We start from the raw sequence: 20,781 nt of genomic DNA, 5'->3' as shown, positions 1-20,781 counted from the left end.
TGCCAGTGTTTAGAGAACGGAACTGCTTGGCCGCTGGTGGGCCCTAAAAGGAACCAGCTTTATTAGTTTAATATTACCTCCAAATGCACTTCGTCCTGACTATAACAGAGCCTTTTCAATGGTTATAACATCACAATCCACAGCAATATTTGCTTCACAAACATTATAACTTAGACCTTTATGTTGTCTACCAGTGACCGAATGGATAAAACCATAAACACTGGTAGTTGGTCTCAGATTCGCGCCTAGCCAATGGGCTGCCTACATGGTTTTCCGAGTTTAACATCTAAATAGAGGCCAATTTCCCATAAAAGTCCTTCCGGAGAGTATCTCCCCTTGTCAGATCGCTCATGCGTTGCATTGTCATATCCCATCAACCCAATCAATCAAACCTCTTTATGTCTATAGAATAGGAAGATTTCCGTTTAAAACTATATAATAAATGTTGATAATACATCGCTACATAAACTTATAATATATATATATATATATGAATAAAAATGTTTTAACATTATTTAACTAGTTGCAGCAGATTATTTTGAATATTTTATTTAAATATAATGTTACGCGAATTGTCCAAGTTTCAAATCTAATAAGCTTGTTTTTCTCTTAAAATATTCCAATTGCTTTTGTGTCATTTTCAGAGTTTTTTGTTGCTTTATGACGTCTATTGTAGTTATAGGTTTATAACTGGAAACCATATTCTTCATATAATTATATTCTTTTTGATAAGCTTCAATTTCTTTTTCTTGTTGAGTAATATTTTCAGATATTCTTTCATTAATAGTCTTCTTCCATTTGATAGTATCTGAAATAATCTCGAGTCTAAGTTCGATTTCTTCTATTTCATTTCGCAGTTTTTCTAATAAATGTTTGGCATTTTTCATTTTATTTCTAAATATTTGTAGTATTTCTTGTTGATTTCGGATTATAGATGCCTGATGTTTAGCCTGGCATTTAAATTTCACAGCATCTTCCTTTTTGTAATTTTCTCCTATCAGAGAATCCACGTATTCGATTTTTAACAAAATTTTCTTTTGTGCCACAGTGCAAATATATGTGTTCATTTTGATATTTTGCAACGTATTGAGATGATTTATTATTATTTGTTTGAATAAATGCTCGATAAATTCTGCTTTATATACAGCAAGCGCTTTTGTTATAAGCTTTGTTTTTAATGTAGAATTCAAAATAACGTTTTCTTTTTTCTACTTCTTTATATCTCTCTTCCAGTTCTTCAAGTTCCATGTGAATATCCCACGAAGTAGATTCGTGTTGCTCAGCTCTGTTTTTGATTTCATCATTCTTCAACTTCATTTCAGTTTTAAGTATGTAATATTTTTGTTTCATAACAAGTGCTTCGGAAGAGCGATCATGGAAACTACTAGTTTCAGCATCAGGCGGTTTAAGAAGACTCATATCAAAATAAGTGTTACGTCTCTTTAACATAATAGATGAAGGTCTAGATTTTCGAATAGACTTTCGCTCTTCTTTCAGATCATCTTTACCAATGCGATGAAGATGAGTTTCTAACAATATGTTTTCTCGCGTCAAGAATTCATTACGGGAAACTTTAGTTTCGATTAAATCAGTAATTTCACAGCTACTTAACTCGCTTATTCTTGTTTCTTCTAAACTACTTGTAGTATGTGTATCTGAATGAGACGATATCGTACCAAATTTATAAATTTTGCTAGTCAAAGTTTCTAAATTTTCCATTTTCATTATTATTGCAAAGTCTACTATTGTTTTAGAAATCCAATCTCTGACAATTGTTATACTATTAGTTATCGAGTAAGTATTAAATATGACGTTTTAATTCAACTGATATACAAAAATCAACAATTTGTACGTATGTAAAACTAATTTTCAATTGTTTTCCGAAGTTACAAAAATGAACCATAATCGTGAAAAATTATATTAGTTTAAAATATTGGAATAATGATAAGAATATTTCAATGAAAAATCAGTTATTATTCGATTCTTACAATTAACGTTGCTAACAGTAGTTGCGTTATTAAACAAAAAATTGATTTTGTTTTCTTGCCAGGACGTCTGACTCATTTTTATTGTCAAAATAATTTTTTGGAACTACGAATGCTTGTTATTCAAAATATATTTTAGGCTAAATAAGCTTGTTAATTTTATGTATTATAATCATATTTCCGTATTATTATTATTCATATAAATTATACGTTTTTTTTTATCCAGACAGTTCTTGGAACATAACATTTTTCAGCATGGATTTTTACATTCATAAAAATAAAGATTGGGAATGTATTTTATTATAACATAAAATTTGTAAAAACTGATGTAATATTAGGCCCACTGTCTTTCTTAATTTGGTTATGAATTATTGCACATATTTATATGTATATATTATAATACAAATGAGAAACGGAAAAATGTGTATAAATTGCAAGTAAGGATGATTCAAACTTATTGCAGGAAAGTCCATACTATATTAAATTTCATCATAAAGTTATAGTAAATCGTAATTAATTCAACAATTTCTTACAAAGTAAACTTCAAAACAGAAAAGTTTTATAATTAATTTCTTAAATAAAATTTGAAAATTATCTTAAACTTTTAATTAGAATTATTTTTTTTTTATTGCTTATTTCATTTAAAAACATCCATTATCAGAGTTCTTAAGACTAAATAGAAGTTATTTCGTTTTAGATATTTTCTGTCACAATATCTTAAAATTGGAACTAACATAATATAAATGTTTATAGTTGAATTTTCAATTCTAATTTTAAAGAAAACAATTATTATTTTTTTAAATGCAATTATTTGAATAATTAATTTTATTGCAACAATTTCATGATGAATATTGGTTTATCAAGATACATTATCCACAATCATGACAATTTTTCTAACAAATAATTATCACTTCTATAAAAAATTAAATATGCTTGATATGAAGATTAAATATCCAATGAACTAAAATTTTTCCAAACTTCATTAATTACTTTTATAATAAATTTATTTTTAAATAACTCCTATTCAACTTTAATCAGATTATTTTAAACTTTTAATAATAATCTGTCTTTTATGTTAAGGAATAATTTCAAAATGTAAGAAACATACAGCAAAAATGTTATACTATACATCAAGTTTAAAACTTTCAGCTGATACAGCTGTATACTCTTTAACTGCAGGTTATTATGAAAGACAGTAAAATAAAAACCCATAATATTTATATAGTTCCATAGCTTTACATCACACCTATAAAATACATATATAATTTAATAATACAAGTAACAATAATAAAAATTATATTGTACTACATATAGTATTAAATACTACTTACAGTAATGTGTATATATATATATATAAAATGTATATATGTACTAAGTGTAATTTACAGCATATGTACTGTAGAAAAAAAGAGATTGTTGGAAATACATCATTTCATTTAGTTAAAAAAATAAAATAAAATAAAATGCAATACTTCAAGAAAAAAATATTTTAAATCATAGAATGAATTTAAGTTTTTCTTCCTACAGTTTAAATATATACATTGTATTTAATTGGATTATTATTTTGTACAATTTCATTTTTGTTTTAGCATGAAGAAAGTTTAATTTTGTATAAAAATGTTAGTTTATTTATTACAACTTAATTATATCCAAATTTCTAAGAACTGATGCTATTGAATATAATCTACAGTAAATATATTATTTTAAAATGAAACACTACATTTTATTTTAAGAAACTGCCGGTAAATATAGTCTGCATAACTATTCTTATTGAAAACAAACATTACTTTTTTCTTATTTTATCATTCACTTTCCACATATTAAACAATTTTCATATTTGATTACGAATTTGTAAATGCAATTTATATTTTCTTGTGATGCAGACTATATTATATAAGTAATTAGTTAAAAAATAATTAAATATATTAAATTCAAGGAAGAAATAGGTAAATTAACAACTTATAATTTTTTAAATATATAACTATGATGATAGTTAATCATCATTAAAGCTTTTTCTGACACAAAATATATATTTCATTTATATACATATGGGGTATATGAGATATCCATGATCTGTATTGTTACTTGAATAATAGTGTTAATATAGTACAGGTATTTGTAAATTGATTATAAAAAGCTAAATCTCTATAGTTTACATTCTGTTCAATATCAATTAGAGAAAATATTTCAAAGATTCTTATTCTGCAATGAAACATATTGTTTTTATAAACAAAGTATTCTAGAGTTGTTTATAAACTGTAAATTGTGACTATATGAAATTAAATTTTATTTTAATAAATAAATATATATGAAATGACTTATCTATAAACATATTAAGAGTAAAAAAGAGTATATTACGCTTTAAAAAGATTTAAAGCTAAAACATTAAACAACATAACAAAAATTTACTATTTAATACATGCTACATATCACAAAACTTTTACAACATAAAACAATAATAATTGTTATATCCATCACATTTAAAAATTAATATAATATATCAATAATTTTTATAATATTATAATTAAGCAGTTTTTTAAGTATTTGTTTATTAATTAAACAATTTTAGATTAAGTTCTATTTAATTATATAAATCAAATAATGTATTAAAAATTTTGTCCTCTGAACCTCATTATGATAAAAACAATGTTTTGAATATGTACGAATACATTATGTTATTACAAAAAGACACTGGTTGAAATTCATTGCAGAAAGTGGCATATAGATGAAAAATGACTTCTGTCACCACATGCTATAATCTACATCATCACTGTCAAAAGCCAGGAAAAATCCAAGAATGGTCAGAAAAACAACAACATTTCCTGATAAGATCAAACTACATGCACCCCACTCTATCTGAAAAGGTATTAACAAAGTAATATACATAATTATTAAATCCATTGATAAATCATAATTAAAAATAATAGTTTTTAAATTTACCACAGGCTCATCTAATGGTGCTCTTGCTAGAACAATTGGTAATCCAAAAGCAGAAATAACTATTCCTGTTGTAATGAAAATACTTAGTTCTTGGCAAGCACTACTTGTTCCCATATCATCTCGATATCTTCGTGAAATAACAGTTGGGATGGGTGCCATACAATAGAAAAGAACAACAAAGAATGGCCACCAGTTGCTAAAAACAATAAGAAAAAAAATTGGTCAATTTATAGTAAAATTGGAAAACAATATCTCATCTTATTTGTTTATCAAATATTGCTAAATTTCCTAAAAAGTATATTATCCTAATTATTGAAAATATTTCAGTTTTGTAATGAAATTATAATACAACGATATTAAAATAGAAACGATAGTTAGAAATCAATTGCAATATATAATTTCATCAACATAAAAAGAATTAATATTAATGTTTATATCTAAAATTAACATTATATAATTGAAATAAACAATCTAACTACAATGCAAAACAGCACAAGTAAAAATTATTCATTTTCAATCTGGTTAATGGGCTATTTTCAGAAATGGACCGTTGAAAGTGAAAACTATATTCCACTTTTAACTTCCACATTAAACTTCATCCACTTTTTTGTTTTTCTTTTAACTCTTTTCACCCTATAGGCATTAAGAAGGCCTTTTTAGCAAGCCCATTATGATAATGGCCAAAATCAATGTGGTCAGGTGGTGAGAGATAGGGCTTGACATATCTGGACTAACCATCCCCAAAAATTTCTGGGGTTTTTCAATCCATCTGCATTTGATCCTAGTCCTGGTAGGCTGCCACTTTAGCCACTTAGCCATCCAGTTACATACTTCACCCACTTTTAAAGGCACATTGATTAATTCAGTTATATTAACAATGACAGAAAACAATTAATAGTGAAATATATTTCAAAAAATATTATACCTTAATTAAAACATTCAAAATAAAAATGTAACTTTCTTATAGAACTGTTTACAAAATTTTTTCCTTTACTTATAACAGTTGTGAATTTGCATATAATATAATTTGTATTAGAGATGTAACTGATGCTGATATATCAGCATATTGGAATGTTTCCAACATAAAAATCAGCTTGTTTTATTTACAAACTGAAATGCTGATCCTTTTTTACATCCTTCACATCAATTTACTAAGGCAGGCATTCAAAAATGGTCATGCTGTAAAATGTATATTCATTAACTTCAACTGTTTTGGCAAGTTTCCTCTTTTTGGCCCAAGAGGGGAGGATACTTGTCAAGTATCAAAACTTAAAAATGTCACAAAAATGTAAATTTTCTTTCCCAACTTTAAACAACTGTAGACTTTCTGTGCACCAGTTTTAACTCAGGCCACATACTACACAGTTCTTTGATGAAATTATTGATGAATTATCTGCCTTTATCACTCTGTAGAATACTCAGTGCACCAAAAATTGTAAAAATGTATGAAAGAACATAGGCTACATGTTTAGCCCTTTTGGTTTTTAATGGGTCTTAGTTGAATGAATTTAGTCAGGTGGTCTTGTTACATGAGTATAAATTTATACAGTCAAACCTGTTTTTATGTGGGGGATAGGGACCGCATTAAAAAAAACGCATAAAAAAAATCGCACGAAACTTCACGAGGGGCTATAAAAAATAGTTTTCGCAACACAATTAAAAAAATATATTTTTTTATGCGGTCAATAGGGACCGCATAAAAAAAAGTCTCACATAGAAAATAACTCAAAACCGTACGAAATAGAATTTATTGACAACAGATGTCAGCACTTGACTGAATCGTCTGGTCTATCGTCTGTTTTACATATTTTTGTCCAGGTGGTGTTTTGTTGACTTAAAAAGTAAATAATTTCATTTTTCGCATATTCATGCAATAATATTACTATAATAAGTGCATTTATGCTATAATAAGTTTATTTAGCTATAATAAGTCAACGTGAGACATGACGAATCGCACGAGACTAGTCGCCAACTATACCGCACAAATAAAAATCGCACATATAAAGAGCGCATAAAAACAGGTTTGACTTTATTTGCTCATCGGCTTGTGATTGCATATCTATAAGGTTGACCTGACATCTCAAGTTCATTTCATTACTTAAAATTGGTTTAACTACCAAGCATTAAGAACGTTCTGTTTTTTTCTGACAAATTTCACATATGTTCAAGTAAATTATGATCATATCTCATATCAATTGTAATATTTTTATATTTTGTATTTAATTCTTTTTCCAGATGGTTTCTGCCACCATGGTCAATAGCAATATGGTCGTCATGCAATATCTTAAATATTTCTTCAGTGTGAACATAATATTTAGTAAAATTACTTTCATTCACAATTAATTTTTCTATTTCTCCAATATACAACATCATAATCTATGAAAATGCTGATATTCTTCTGGTAACTTCAGTCACTTTAATTTTTGACCCTCTCACTTTTTGTATCATTGTCAAATATACTGATTTTGTGAAAATTTGACTGTTTTGATCTTTTGCTGCTATTAACTCACTTAATTGGTTGTTGAATTGGTTGTTGAAGTGGTTATTCATATCACTTAATGATAGAGCAATCATTGTTACTGTTTTCCAAAGAAGAAAATACTATTTTAAGAGGCAAAAGTAAAATTATAATGCATCAGATTAACTGGTCACATGAATTTAAAATTTCATACTAAATGCAATATGCACGTTACACAAGTGCTGATTGGCTAGTGTATGTCGGATGATCACTCCTCAAGGTATTATCATCACTTTGCCTGATCAGGTGATAACAGTATTTATAGTGACTGGTCAATCTGATAAATTATGATAAAAAATCTAAAATTTATTATAGTGCCCAATTTTGTTTGTCATTATTCATAATGCCCATATTAATCACTTAGTCCATAACATATATAAGAAAAACAAACCAATAATTAACTGAATAAGCCACATATATTGGAATTTTTCAGCCAATTAAGCAATGTGTTTATCTTTGGCTAAATTTTAATGCTTGCAGGTATTTTATTTTGTAGAGTTTACTGTTATGTTTCATTGTCAAATATTGAGCTGTTTATACTTCATACAAAAGCCTTACATTATTTTCCAGTAACAGTTAATTCAAAAAAGTTTTTTTGACTAATGTTTTTGATCTTCAATTGGAGATCTTCTTCAGGTCTTAATTCTATATTTAGTGATGGAATGCTTAAATCAAACAGTGATATTTTTTTGAAAAACTTTAAATAATTTTTAAACAAAAGAAATTCTTAGATATATACAATAAAAATAAAAATAATGATAAATATATAAAATTACAAAGTATACAATTGAAATCAACATTTAAAGACTGTATAACTAAACCAAAATTTTTCATTATATTGTCCCTATGTCATGTTGTTACATCATATTTGGTCATGTGGTCATATAAGGATTGCCATGCATTTGATAGTTGTTTTTCCTCTTTAAAATTTATGCAATGGCTCCAAGAAAAAAAGGGTCGATAATACCACTTTAATATTTCAATGTTTGGTGATTTCTGTAACTATGGTGAAGAACTGACCATAACAATATCACTTATAGTTATAAAAATTTACATAATTACACAAACAGGTCTATCAAGAGTGTGAGACCCAATGGTAAAGCAGGCTCCTTTTGTCTCTTAGTAAACTCTAAACCCTGTAAAATTAATAGTATTTTTACTAAATTTTCTCTGGACTTGGGGAAAATCCACAGCTTCCCTCTTGATGGCTCTGGACTTAAATGATTGACAGAATATAGATTGCAGGTCATAGATGAAACTTTAAATCTGATTGGCTATGTAGCTGTAAAACTGCAACATGATCACTAAGAAAAATCATTGTGATTAAAAAGTAATGGTTACCAATCATTAAAAATTGTTGGATCTCTCACTATACTCATCACTACAGTTAACAAATATGTCTATAAAACTAAACCAGGATAGACAGAGCATTCTCACTACACATGATTTGTTCCCAATGACCATATCATATATGGATGTGATCACCATTGGAGAGTGCCAACTTAATAGGGGATGATAGCACTGGATGTGCAATGTACAAGAAATGTTGCTAGGTCTGAAAATTTACCATCAGATTTGGCAATGATTTTTTCTATTGGAAATTTTTCTATAATATTATAAATTTACTAGCTGTCTCGGCCACGCGTTGTTGTGGCTCAAAATGTATCTATTATAAATGTATAACACTTCCCCGTGGAGGGAATTTCAAAAAATCCCTTCTTAGTGTACATTCTCTTGACGTACCCTATTAAAACGCAATCAAAAACGCATCTAAAATAGTATAATAAAAGCCGAGTTCTTCACAGTAAGCCTTAATCCCGTCACTTTTCCCGCTGGGGAATATCGAAAAATCCCTTTTTAGTGTATATTCTGTTGACGCAATTAAAAACGCAAAAAACCGCATGTAAAATAGTATAATAGAAGCCGAGTTCTTCACGGTAAGCCTTAATCCCGTCCATCTCCCCCCAGTATGGAGAATTTCAACATGTATATTATATAGAAACATGTACGTATTCGAATGCAACATTGTGTCAAAATTTCAAAGAAATTGGTAGGAACAAACGAACGTTATATTTTATTTATATAGATAGATAGAAAATGATCTGCTTCAGTCCATTCTCACAGAAAAAGCAAACTTAGGTCGTCAGAAGGTAGCGCCATCTGTTGGACATAAAAGCTTTAATCCATATATAAATATATTTTTGAAAGGGGGGAAATGGTGTGGGGTATGAAAAATAGATAGTAGCCGATTCTCAGACCTACTGAGTATGCATATAAAATTTGGTAAAAATCGGTAAAGCCGTTTCGGAGGAGTACGGTAACAAAAATTGTGACAGGAGAATTTTATATATAAGATTCTAAGTGTGTCCAAAATTTTTTCTAAAAACAAGGCTGGTGTCAAACCTAGGTAAACTAGACAATTACAATTGCCTAGGGCCTGACTTGGAAGGTTCCTGTAAATCAATTTGTAAACTTTTATTTCTTTATATTTGAATTTAAATGTTTAGTGAACAAAGTAAATATTCTCTAAATCAATGAGGTTTCAGACTTTCATTTATTAGCAATACTGTAAAGTGTATAAATAGAAGTGAGTATCTGATAAATTGATTGGACAATTATTGGTATCTGAAGGTGTCATCTCTATTTTGTATCAATGATAAATATTGCAATATATATATTCATTTTTAGAACAATTTATAACAATGTAATCAAAAACAGATAGGATCATAAATAAATACAATCCAGTTTTAAGAAAATGTAATTTACTTCAATTATCTTGCAGTTAATAACCATTTAAGCATTTAAAATCAATTTATACTCCATTAAGAAAATCAATTTTTCCTTCTATATATGAATCATAATAAATAAAAAATTTTACTATAATATGCACATTGTGTTTGCATTGCAGTGCAATTTAATTTAATAAATATAAAAAATGTATTTTATTTTATGTAAAAACTTTAATAAAGTTATCATGATCATCAGAATAATAATATTATGTATCTTATAATTACAGTACAATCTAACTTTTCTAACATTTCAATGCTAACTCATCAATATTTTATTAGTTTTCTTAAGCAATGTAAATGAGTTTGTTAAAATATTTTTCAAAAATTATCTGATTCGAGTGTGTTACTAAAAAAAACTTCAAATTTAATTAAAAGATATTTTAAAATTATTAAACTGTTAAGACTAATAAACAGTTACCTAATTTCTGTATTTATACTTACTCATATTTAGGGAGCGCGCATCCCAAAACAACTAAAGTCATACCAATAGAACCAGAAAAAGCTAATCCGATTAATCTAAATTTCAAGAAAGAAAAAAAATTACATTAAATAAATTAAAAATTTATATTTTACAGCTATTACAGAAAAAGAAAATATAAGTTTAATGAACTTACTCTGTAGATGCATCCAAGAAAAGAGCAATGAAAATAAAATGAAAAGAAAAACAATGATTTTATTTTCAAAATGAATTATTGTTAAAATAACAATCATAAGTATTAAACTAATATATACATATATATTTCTGTTAATAGATTTATGGTTAAAAGTTGCTAATGTTAAAATTACAAATTAAAAACTATTGGTGTTAATAAATTCCTATGCAAAATTCTTTGAAGATATAATTGAAAATTTTTATGAAATATTTAGAAATATCTTAATATTTCTTTGTTCCGATTTAAAATATCTACACTTTTAAGAAACATAAAAAGATTTTAACATCAAAATTCTTAACTTGAAATAATTTTAGAACATAATCTATCTCAATGCTCAGAATTGAATTCAATAGTTTATATTCAATAAATACTGAGTTTATATTTAGTAAATCAAACAAATTCAAAATGACATAATAAATGAAATAAAATTTTTTATATTAGCAATTATTTCCTTAATCAGTAGTCTTCATATATTCTAATTATTTTGTTAATTAATGAAGAAAAGTTCATTTTATATTTGTGTTCACATCAAGTAAGCATTTTGGATTTAAATTTATTTGAAGATTCTGAACTTTTGTTAAAAAAAAAAAATTGAAAATTTTTATCATATTCATACTATGTATTTCATACAATTTAGAATGAAATAGACATAATATCAGTTCTGAGAACAGACAAAACAAACTCATATGTTTCATATTTTAAGATGTAGATACTAAAATTCATCATTAGGCTTAATGTGCAGCCTATGTATAGGTCTAACAGTGACGTCAAGAAAAATAAATTATGCTTCTCACTCTTTTCCAACAGGCAGTTTCTGTGAAAACTGATGTTTTCAGCTACTTTTGTGGCCCTCTTCAGGTAAAAGAACATAAAGTTTGGTTGAGTTTGGTTCTCTCAGAACTACCTGCTGGAAAAGAGTGAGAAGTGCAAGTTATTTTATTATACATTGTTCTACCTTCTCAGGTATTTCAATGATGTCAAGGCTTAAGGTACCCAGACATAAGGTGAAAATAAAGCTAATTTATTGAAAAAATGCTGAAAAGTTAGGTTAGATTTCTTTTCCATTTACAATACACAAGTATATTGATAAATTATTGCATTAACATAAAAAACGATATTTAAAAAACATCAAATATATAATTTAAATGACTGTTTATGCCATTCTATAGGGTGTATGGAGAAATGAATCTATCATATATGGCCTACGTAAATATCTGGCTATTTTTATCAGTTATTTAATAAAGTATCCATATATATGTTATGGACAAAGTGATTAATATGGGCATTATTCATAATGACCAACAAAATTGAGCATTGTAATAAATTTCAATAATTTATCAAATTGACTGGTCATTATGAATACTGCTATCATCTAGTCAGACAAAGTGATGATAATACATTGAGGAGTGACCATCCGACATATGCTAGCCAATCAGCACTCGCATCTGAGTTGCACGTCTGTATTGTGTTTAGTACTGAATTTGGCAGCGGTCACGACTGTTTGTGCTCTCGACAGATTCCTCCTGGAGGGGAGCCGCCGGCAGGCCACTGATTGTTTAACGTCATTAGTTATTTATTTATGATAGTTCTTGAACACACGTAACAATAACTAGTATGTATCAATATCTAGTGACGTTAAGCAATCAGTGGCTCCCCTCTGGGAGGAATCTGTCAGGAGCACAAACAGTTGCGACCACTACCATGATGGTGCACATAGGTAAAATTTTACCATTTAATTAACATAAGTAATAGTACTTAGTTTTAAAAGATTACATGTTCTTTTTAAAATACTTTGAAATAATTCATAAAAAATAAATATTTCTAAATGAAATAAGTGGAGTTTTTTTTAACCAAATTAAAATGTCGCACAATTTAAAATTTGGTACTAAACGCAATACAATTGGCAACTCAGAGTACTGACTGGTAAGCGTATGTTGGATGATCATTCCTCAATGTATTACTGTATTATCACTTTGCCCGACTAAGTGATAGCAGTATTCATAATGACCAGTCAATTTGATAAATTAATCAATATTTATCACACTGTGCGACCATTGGGCATTATGAATAATGCCAGATTAATCACTTTGTCCATAACATATATATTCATAGAAACAATAGGAAATCTGAAATCTTAAAACCTATAGTTACTTTCAATCAGCATTTTTATGTAGCTAGTGTATATATTTAATTGCTTTTACTTTTAGGTAAATGTAAAAATATTGATAATGATATATATAAATGAAATGATTTAAGTTGGAATTTGGTTTTCATAAGAATTAAAACACAATATATAAAATTCCTATTAAAAATGTGCACTGCATTAAAATTACTTTTTGATTTTGTAATTTGAATTTAAGAAAAGAAATTCAAAATAACAATTTAGTTTAATAAAATTTTATATATATATTTAAGAGAAATATAGCAAAAATTATATTAGGGTTTATAATTAATATTCATTTATTTATTCTGCAATTTTGAGTTTTAATCTAGAGATATATGTAAACTTAAAATTCTGATGAAGGTTATCAGTTAAAAACATTTAGCATAAAGGTTATTGACACCATTTCCCCCTTTTAATAAGCTGAAACATGAACAACAGAGTATTAAGAAATTTTTAATACAAATTTTGTTACTTTTTTTACAAATCAGCATAAGTAAATAATAAACTACCATTCAGTATTATTTTTAAACAAAACTTGCATTTCATTTATATTAGCTAATTCTGTATAAATGTAATAAAATAAATTATTGTTTCATTATCATTTTATTTATTTACAATAAACAGAGTTAACATACAATATTTACTAAATAAAATGTATGTAATCTAAAGTTTATTTATATATATTCAAAAATATTTTAACTTGAGAAGATAAATTCAAAAATTTAAGAATCTGTCATTGAATTTAATTAAAATAATAAGCAACAACTTTAATGTTTAAACTATGATAAGAAAATACTTGATAACTTGAGGAATATTTCCTTTCAGTCATTCACACTTATTACAAATTTAGAAATATACCCTATTTTATCAGAATAGTAGCTGTTATTCCAATAAAACTTTAATAACAATTTGTCCACTGAAATATATTCAAATAAAAATTTATATCAAATTCAGTACAATATCAGTTATCTAAAATTCAATATCACAATTGAGATGATGATTAAAAGAAACCAAAAGAAAACTTTGTTTATTGCAAAAAATATTGACTATGAAAACATGAAAAACAAGAATATACATAACTGGTTATCAGCAGACATGTTACAAAAATAACTGAGTAAGACATAACAGAAGATGTAAACTGAACTAAAAAGAAAGAAAGGGGAAAACAGAGACAGAGATGACAATATTGATTCCCAGAAAGAGACAAGAATGATATACAGCAAAGAAATGAAAATGTTGAAAGGTTTCCAGTACATAGAAAACAAAATGAAGCAACAGCTATGGATGAAATGTTAATAAAATGCTAGTGGGATATTTTAAGGAAAAAAAATTTTAAATCAAACTGTTTTTGACTCTATCATATCTAATGAATTAATAAAATCACGATGACTTGGAACTAGGAGTCATTGATTAAGACCTACATAATAAAGGAACAATGATTCCTAGCACTGGTCTTAAGGTTCATTTAATTTAAATTTGGTGGAAAAGAAATGAAAAACAAATTGTATTTATTGTTTTATATCAAAATCATTTTTTTCATTTAAAATATTCTTTTATTAGTCATAATACTGTTTAATTGTAAACTTAAATTTTATGCAATTACAAAAATTATATTTAATTTCTAAGTTGAGTAAATATAAATCCTAAGTCAATTAAGTCAAATTTCTGAAAGTTAGTGAACTTTCAAAAATAAATACTTAAATATAGATAGATAAAAAAAATATTATCTGCATCATTTTGCAGTAAAAATTTTATTTTAATAACGATAAAGAATGCAAATGCATGTTTTGTTATTTCTGAATTTAATGTATAGTATTCCACCAGAAGTAATGTAGTTTCTCTATTATTATTATTATTTAAAACTGCATGAATTTATAAGTAGAAAGTTTTGAGTGTTCTTGAATTCAATAATGGACAACAATTTTCTTCCCATTTCACCAAAGTGATTTATTCTTACTGCATCTTATAACAAGCATAAATAATAATGGTAATTGATAAATTTAAGTTTGGTTAATACAGAATATGAAACATCTTAAATTACATTTTATATATTTTATTCACTATAAAAATATATTATTTTTACACTATCATCATTAAATTGGTTTGAAGTTTGTAAACATAATATGAACTGAACTAACAGTAATTTTGCATGGTATGGCAATTTCATCAATTGTAATATTTGAATGCATGGATTAAAATTTTAATATCAAATTGTAATGAATTATTAAGTGGCTATAAAGTTATTTAATTACTAAAATAATTTGTCAATACAAATAGGTATGATGAATTTATTAATAAATTATTGCAACTTTAATAATTTATGAATAAAATGACATTAATAAGGCATTATCTAATAATTAAAGAAACTTTAGAAAACTCTGAAAAACTAATTAGCAGCAATCAATAACTGATTAATGATTACCAAAAAACTTATTATTTTAAATACACCTATCCCTCGATTTACACGGAAGATAGGTTCCTGAGAAAAACGTGTAAATCGAATTTGTATCTTTTTGAATGTAAAACCGTGTAAATCGAAGAGTATGCTAAAAAAACGCATAATTTCGTTGTTTATTAATTATGAATTTTTTCAATTTTTTAAACGTACATAAATCAAACAAAAATATTGAAAGGCAAAAAAAAATATATTCTTTTATTAATTAAATACAAAGTACAAAGGAACAAAAAATAAAATCTAAAAGATTCATAAAAATGTAACGTAATTGTGTAATGTAATGTAATGTAATGTAAAAAATGTAATTAAAAATAATGTAATCGTTTGTTACTTATGAATATGAAAAATTAAAATTTTCTGGTTTAAAACTATGTGCAACGAATGCAACTTCGTGCGTATGGGGGAGTACCCTATATCGGTTTATCGGTTACTATTTGACGGATTGAAATAAAACTGTCACCTAGTATCCTAAATATCAACTATAACATATAATTAAGGTGGATTGGAATATAGATGTAGATTAGAGTTAAAAATTGTTCCTTTTGATCATAGCCAGTTTATTTTCTACATTTATTTTTTAAACCGTGTAAAAGCGAAAACGTGTAAAAAAAGTACCGTGTAAAATGAGGGATAGGTGTATTACACTTTAAAACAAATAATTAAAAAGCTTTTCAATTATTTATCTGCTTAAGTTTTACTATCCTAATTATTACTCAATAAATATAATTTACTAAGTAATGTTTTTGATTTTGTTTTAGCAATCCTCAGTTTACAACTAATTGAAATATGGAGCAGTCTGAAATTTTAAATATAACTATTCTTTTTTATGAAATATATAAATACATATTAGTAATCAAACAATTTTTAGAATGTCCTTAAATATACACGATTTAAATCTATAATAGTAACAGTATAAATATTGTGTAGGCTAGCATATAAATTGATATTTTAATCCTGAAAATTTTTTTTCAAAATAGGGGTCAACTTACAAGGTTGATATAAAATGTGACTTTGCTAAAGAGTGGTAACATGTGAAACAACCACCACTTGTTTACCACTTTCTGTAACAAAAGCAGGCAGCCATAAATATTTTCAACTAAAACTCATTTTTAATAAATTTATTCACTAGTAATATATTTAACACAGAGATCAATATAATAATAAAAATTTATTATAAATAAGTTCTGCACTACACTTCATTTTCAACAGCTGATACAACCACATGTCACTGACACACATTAGAATATGAGTAAAGAAATGCTAGTGTTATATCATCATTTACTGTATTTATCAGTTCCATCATAGTGCTATCTATATATATAACCCATTCAACAGGTGTCCGTCCGTCCTGTAACCGTTTGATAACCGACACTAGAGGCGCCCCTATCGTGTGTCATATTTCAAACATTCAAATTAAATTAACAATTTTAATTATTATTTAAATTAACAATATAAATTATTATTATTCATTTGGCCAATACATTATTATTTGGTCAATATAACAATATAAATAATTCAGTATATTTGTAACAGGAATTTATTACTGTCACGGAATGCCTGTAATGTTCACTAGGGGGCGAATAACGAAAAACCGGATAGATTTGAACCGCTACGATAAAACGATAAGTGAAATAGTTAAGCTAATATTTTAATATAATAATAGAAACCTTTCATGGCACGACCAAAGAAATACGCCGCTGTGGAGGAACGTAAAGCTGCCGCTGCTGCGAGACAAAGGGAGAGACGTGCGCAGGAAAGATTACAGAGAATAGCACAATCAACACGTGGAGGCTTGCACAATGAAACTGATGAGCTGAGATCTGCAATGTTACACAGGCAGGCAGAAGCAAAACGACACAGAAGACAAAATGAAACTGATGAGCTGAGATCTGCAATGTTGCACAGGCAGGCAGAAGCAAAACGACACAGAAAACAAAATGAAACTGATGAGCTGAGATCTGCAAGGTTGCACAGGGAGACAGAAGCAAAATGACACAGAAGACAAAATGAAACTGATGAGCACAACTTTCATATATTAAGTGCATTAAACATGCCTCATAGAAATTTGTAATATTGTTAAAACGCCCACTAGGGGGCGTCCCGGGCTACTAGTACTGTATAAACTACTAATATTCTATTGAAAGTACTGATTTTGGTTTCAATACATTCACTGATAGTAAATGTAAAACAGTTTCTATCAATATAACTTACTAAAGATTACATGGCTTTTGCTTTATTCCTTTTTGTATAAGCTGTATTATTATGTAACATATAATAAAATGTATTAAGATCAGTTTACAGTTCAACAGCAGCATGGTGTTGGACTGTAAACTGATAACAGCAAAGCTTGTGGAGTTCTGCTACATTCACTGTGCTCAGCTCCATTAGATATCAAACTATAGATGCACACTTCTGGACTAATGAAAACTCCAAAGAAAAACAAGCAATTATTTATTGTGACATTACAATGCCAAGCTACAATTTTTAATCATATTTTTAATTTATTTCATTTAAAATATCACCTCAATTTAGTTCTATAGTGTCTTGTCTCTGTAAAACTTTATTGTTAATGGAAAACGTTAGCAATAAAGTTGTGCTGGTCATCTATTTTGAATTAAGATAATGTGACTTCTGGTTTGCATCAGAAGTTTGTATATAGTTATTCAGGGACCCCTGCCCCTAAGGTTTCCATATCTGGTCCTATCTTCCATCTATCTAACTCCATTTTCAAGATTAAGGAAAGACGGTCAAACAGACAATAGTGAGTCCTTATAGATCTACAATTTTTTCAAATTGCAGCTCAACAATGCTCAAATTATATGTCTGATGCTGATGCCAATAACATGCTGCATCAAGTTAGCCACTGGCTGCAAGTTTTACTTTATTACCGGACAATATTAGCAACTGCAGCAATAGCTAGCAACCTTGAATATTCATGTGGAAATTAGACTATAAATCAGTGATTCTCAAACTTTTTCGATCCACCGCCCCTTTGTTCCATAAAGTTATACCAAACGCCCCCTAACCCATTTTCTCTTGTGTGAGAAAGGATTGGAAATATTCTTAGGAAAACTTTTCTATGAATCTCACACTTTGTGCCCTTACCGTACATTGTTCTCAACATCTGGAAACCATTAAACGCAATATTTCCTCTTATCCATTTAACAGAGGAAAGGGAACAGCTGTCAGTGACCCCAACTTTTGCCTTTGGTTACTGTTCAGTACCCTGCCTCCAGTGCCCCCCTGGATTTGCTCACCGCCCTCAAGGGGACGTTATCGTCCACTTTGAGAAACACTGCTATAAATGGATCTTTGTTAGTGTCTTAATAAAAATGAGATAGCTTTATTATAGTCTTTTGCCATAAGTTATTGTATACCATAGCTACATTTCAGTTATAGCCTACCAGTAGTCTATATTTTTAAAAATGTGCTATCTTGGAAACTAACTGTTTTTAAATAGTATTAGTAAACAGTGTTATGTTGATGCTCAATAATGCCAGTTAATTTCAATCAATAATATAACATTATTAAATCATTGAATATTGTTAACATATACATATCTAATAGAATAAAGTTACATTGACCTCACTTAGTGATATGATATATGTGAGTAGAAGAAAAAAACTTCTTATAGAAAAATGGATTGGATTAGATTGATGTTGTAAGACAATGCAACACATCGGTTATCTGTTAAGAGGGAGAGGACTTTCTATGGAAAACTGGTTCCTATTTAAGGTGTTAGACACATGAAGAAAATCTTGAAAATTTCCATCTGGTTAACCTGTTGGTGAGGTATAAACCAAGACCAATTACCAGTTTTTGTTTGTTTTATCTGCAAAAAAATGAAAGAGTGCATTTGAAAGGTGATGTCAAGTATATTCTCAGAAAAATCTGAAAACTCAGAAAAAAAAAAAAATACTTTACTGTTCTATAAAATATCAAAGTTTAACCTTCAATGACCAAGAGATCTGTTAATGATTAATTTGAGCTCCAACTGCATGTTTTTATTCTCTTAGTTCTTTATTTTCTCATTAATTGGACTGCAATTTGAAAAATTTGTAGACCTATAAATTCCCACCGTTGTCATCTGTCTTTCCTTAATCTTGAGAATGGAACTAGATAGATTAAAGACAAGACCAGATATGGAAACCTTAGGAACAGGAGGTCCCAATTAACTATATATGAACTTCTGATGCAAACCGGAAGTCATATTATTTCAATTCAAAAATTTTCCCCTGAAATGTATTAGATAGATGACCAGCACGACTCTACTGTTAAAGGAAAAGTATGATGTACTTTTTCTTTAATAGTATTTAATTCAAATTAGTAGTGCAAGCCACTACTAATTTGAGATGGAGAATATATATTTTAAATAAAATGAATTGAAAATATGAATAAAAATTGCAGCAATTATTTATTGTGACGATGCCACAATAAATAATTGCTTGTTTTATCTATATTATTTTAAATAATAACATTTTTCATTTTGTCTTACCACTAATTATTTTATTAGATTTTTAAATTATTATTTATAATTAATTAAATAGTTATTAATTAATATTGTTTAAAAAATTATTATAAACTACAACACAGATATGACAGAATCATGAAGCAATGTGAAATATCAAAGATGGGCTGCTTAAGGCATTAGCAGTCCAAGTCTTCATAACTTGGCTCAGGTGCTTTACCCAAGTTGGGGATGAAACACAGTATATAGTAAATATATATACACATATGCCTGCTCTCCAACTTGTGTAAGGGTTCAAGTCAAGTTTTATATAAATCAATATTTCAAAACACACTCATTGCCATAAAAATTAGTGCACCAAGAAAGAGTTGTCATATTGCTGTGAAACTTGGCATCAGATAAGAATCAAGAAGATATGGAAATGATTAGAGTTATAGCATGATAGCTCATTGCATAATGCCAGCATAGGGTATTAAACTGCATCTCTCTTGGCCCATAAAAATGCTTGCAAAGGCATCCTGTCTGTAGTTTACCTGTTGCAAAGGGATGCTGTGTCACTAGAAATCCCTTTTATGTCACAATCAAATACTATATAAACAATTAACTGAGTTTGAAAGACAAAGAATCATATGGTTGAGAGAAGCCGGATGGTCATCTTGCCAAATAACCCATCTAGGCTGTTCTGACAACACTGTGAGGAAGTGTTGGGACCAATGAACAAGAGAGAGCTCACACATGACACCCAGGCCCAGGATGCCCTCGACAGACTGATTCTCCAACAAGCATGTACACAGCCAACTGTATCATTG

General features: G+C 27.9%; 2 protein-coding genes across 3 annotated transcripts in view; both read right to left on the bottom strand.

The window, feature by feature from the left end:
- Nucleotides 1-563: 563 nt before the first annotated feature.
- Nucleotides 564-1,067, bottom strand: LOC136985552 (uncharacterized). Its single transcript, XM_067282856.1, has one exon. The coding sequence runs from the start codon at nt 1,065-1,067 to the stop codon at nt 564-566; it is 504 nt and encodes a 167-aa protein (XP_067138957.1).
- A 1,725-nt stretch (nt 1,068-2,792) lies between these two features.
- The window catches only part of LOC136985528 (leptin receptor overlapping transcript-like 1), a 324,027-nt gene continuing 306,038 nt past the window's right edge, over nt 2,793-20,781 (bottom strand). Inside the window, exons 1-4 of one of the 2 annotated variants that reach the window (XM_067282823.1) lie at nt 10,847-10,869; nt 10,674-10,748; nt 4,926-5,121; nt 2,793-4,841 (exon numbers count right to left, since the gene is read on the bottom strand). In XM_067282823.1, coding sequence (XP_067138924.1) covers nt 4,728-4,841; nt 4,926-5,121; nt 10,674-10,714 — 351 coding nt within the window. In that variant the 5' untranslated portion in view covers nt 10,715-10,748; nt 10,847-10,869 and the 3' untranslated portion in view covers nt 2,793-4,727. Of the gene's footprint in view, nt 4,842-4,925; nt 5,122-10,673; nt 10,749-10,846; nt 10,870-20,781 lie in introns of those variants that run through there. The other variant, XM_067282824.1, reaches the window with a different exon arrangement.

Source organism: Centruroides vittatus, unplaced genomic scaffold, assembly GCF_030686945.1.
Source record: "Centruroides vittatus isolate TY-2023 unplaced genomic scaffold, ASM3068694v2 contig_971, whole genome shotgun sequence".
Lineage (NCBI taxonomy): Eukaryota > Metazoa > Arthropoda > Arachnida > Scorpiones > Buthidae > Centruroides > Centruroides vittatus.
This window is presented reverse-complemented; position numbering and strand designations above follow the sequence as displayed.

Coding starts and splice junctions, on each gene's coding strand:
- LOC136985552 (XM_067282856.1), bottom strand. CDS start 1,067: ATGAACACATATATTTGCACTGTGGCACAAAAGAAAATTTTGTTAAAA.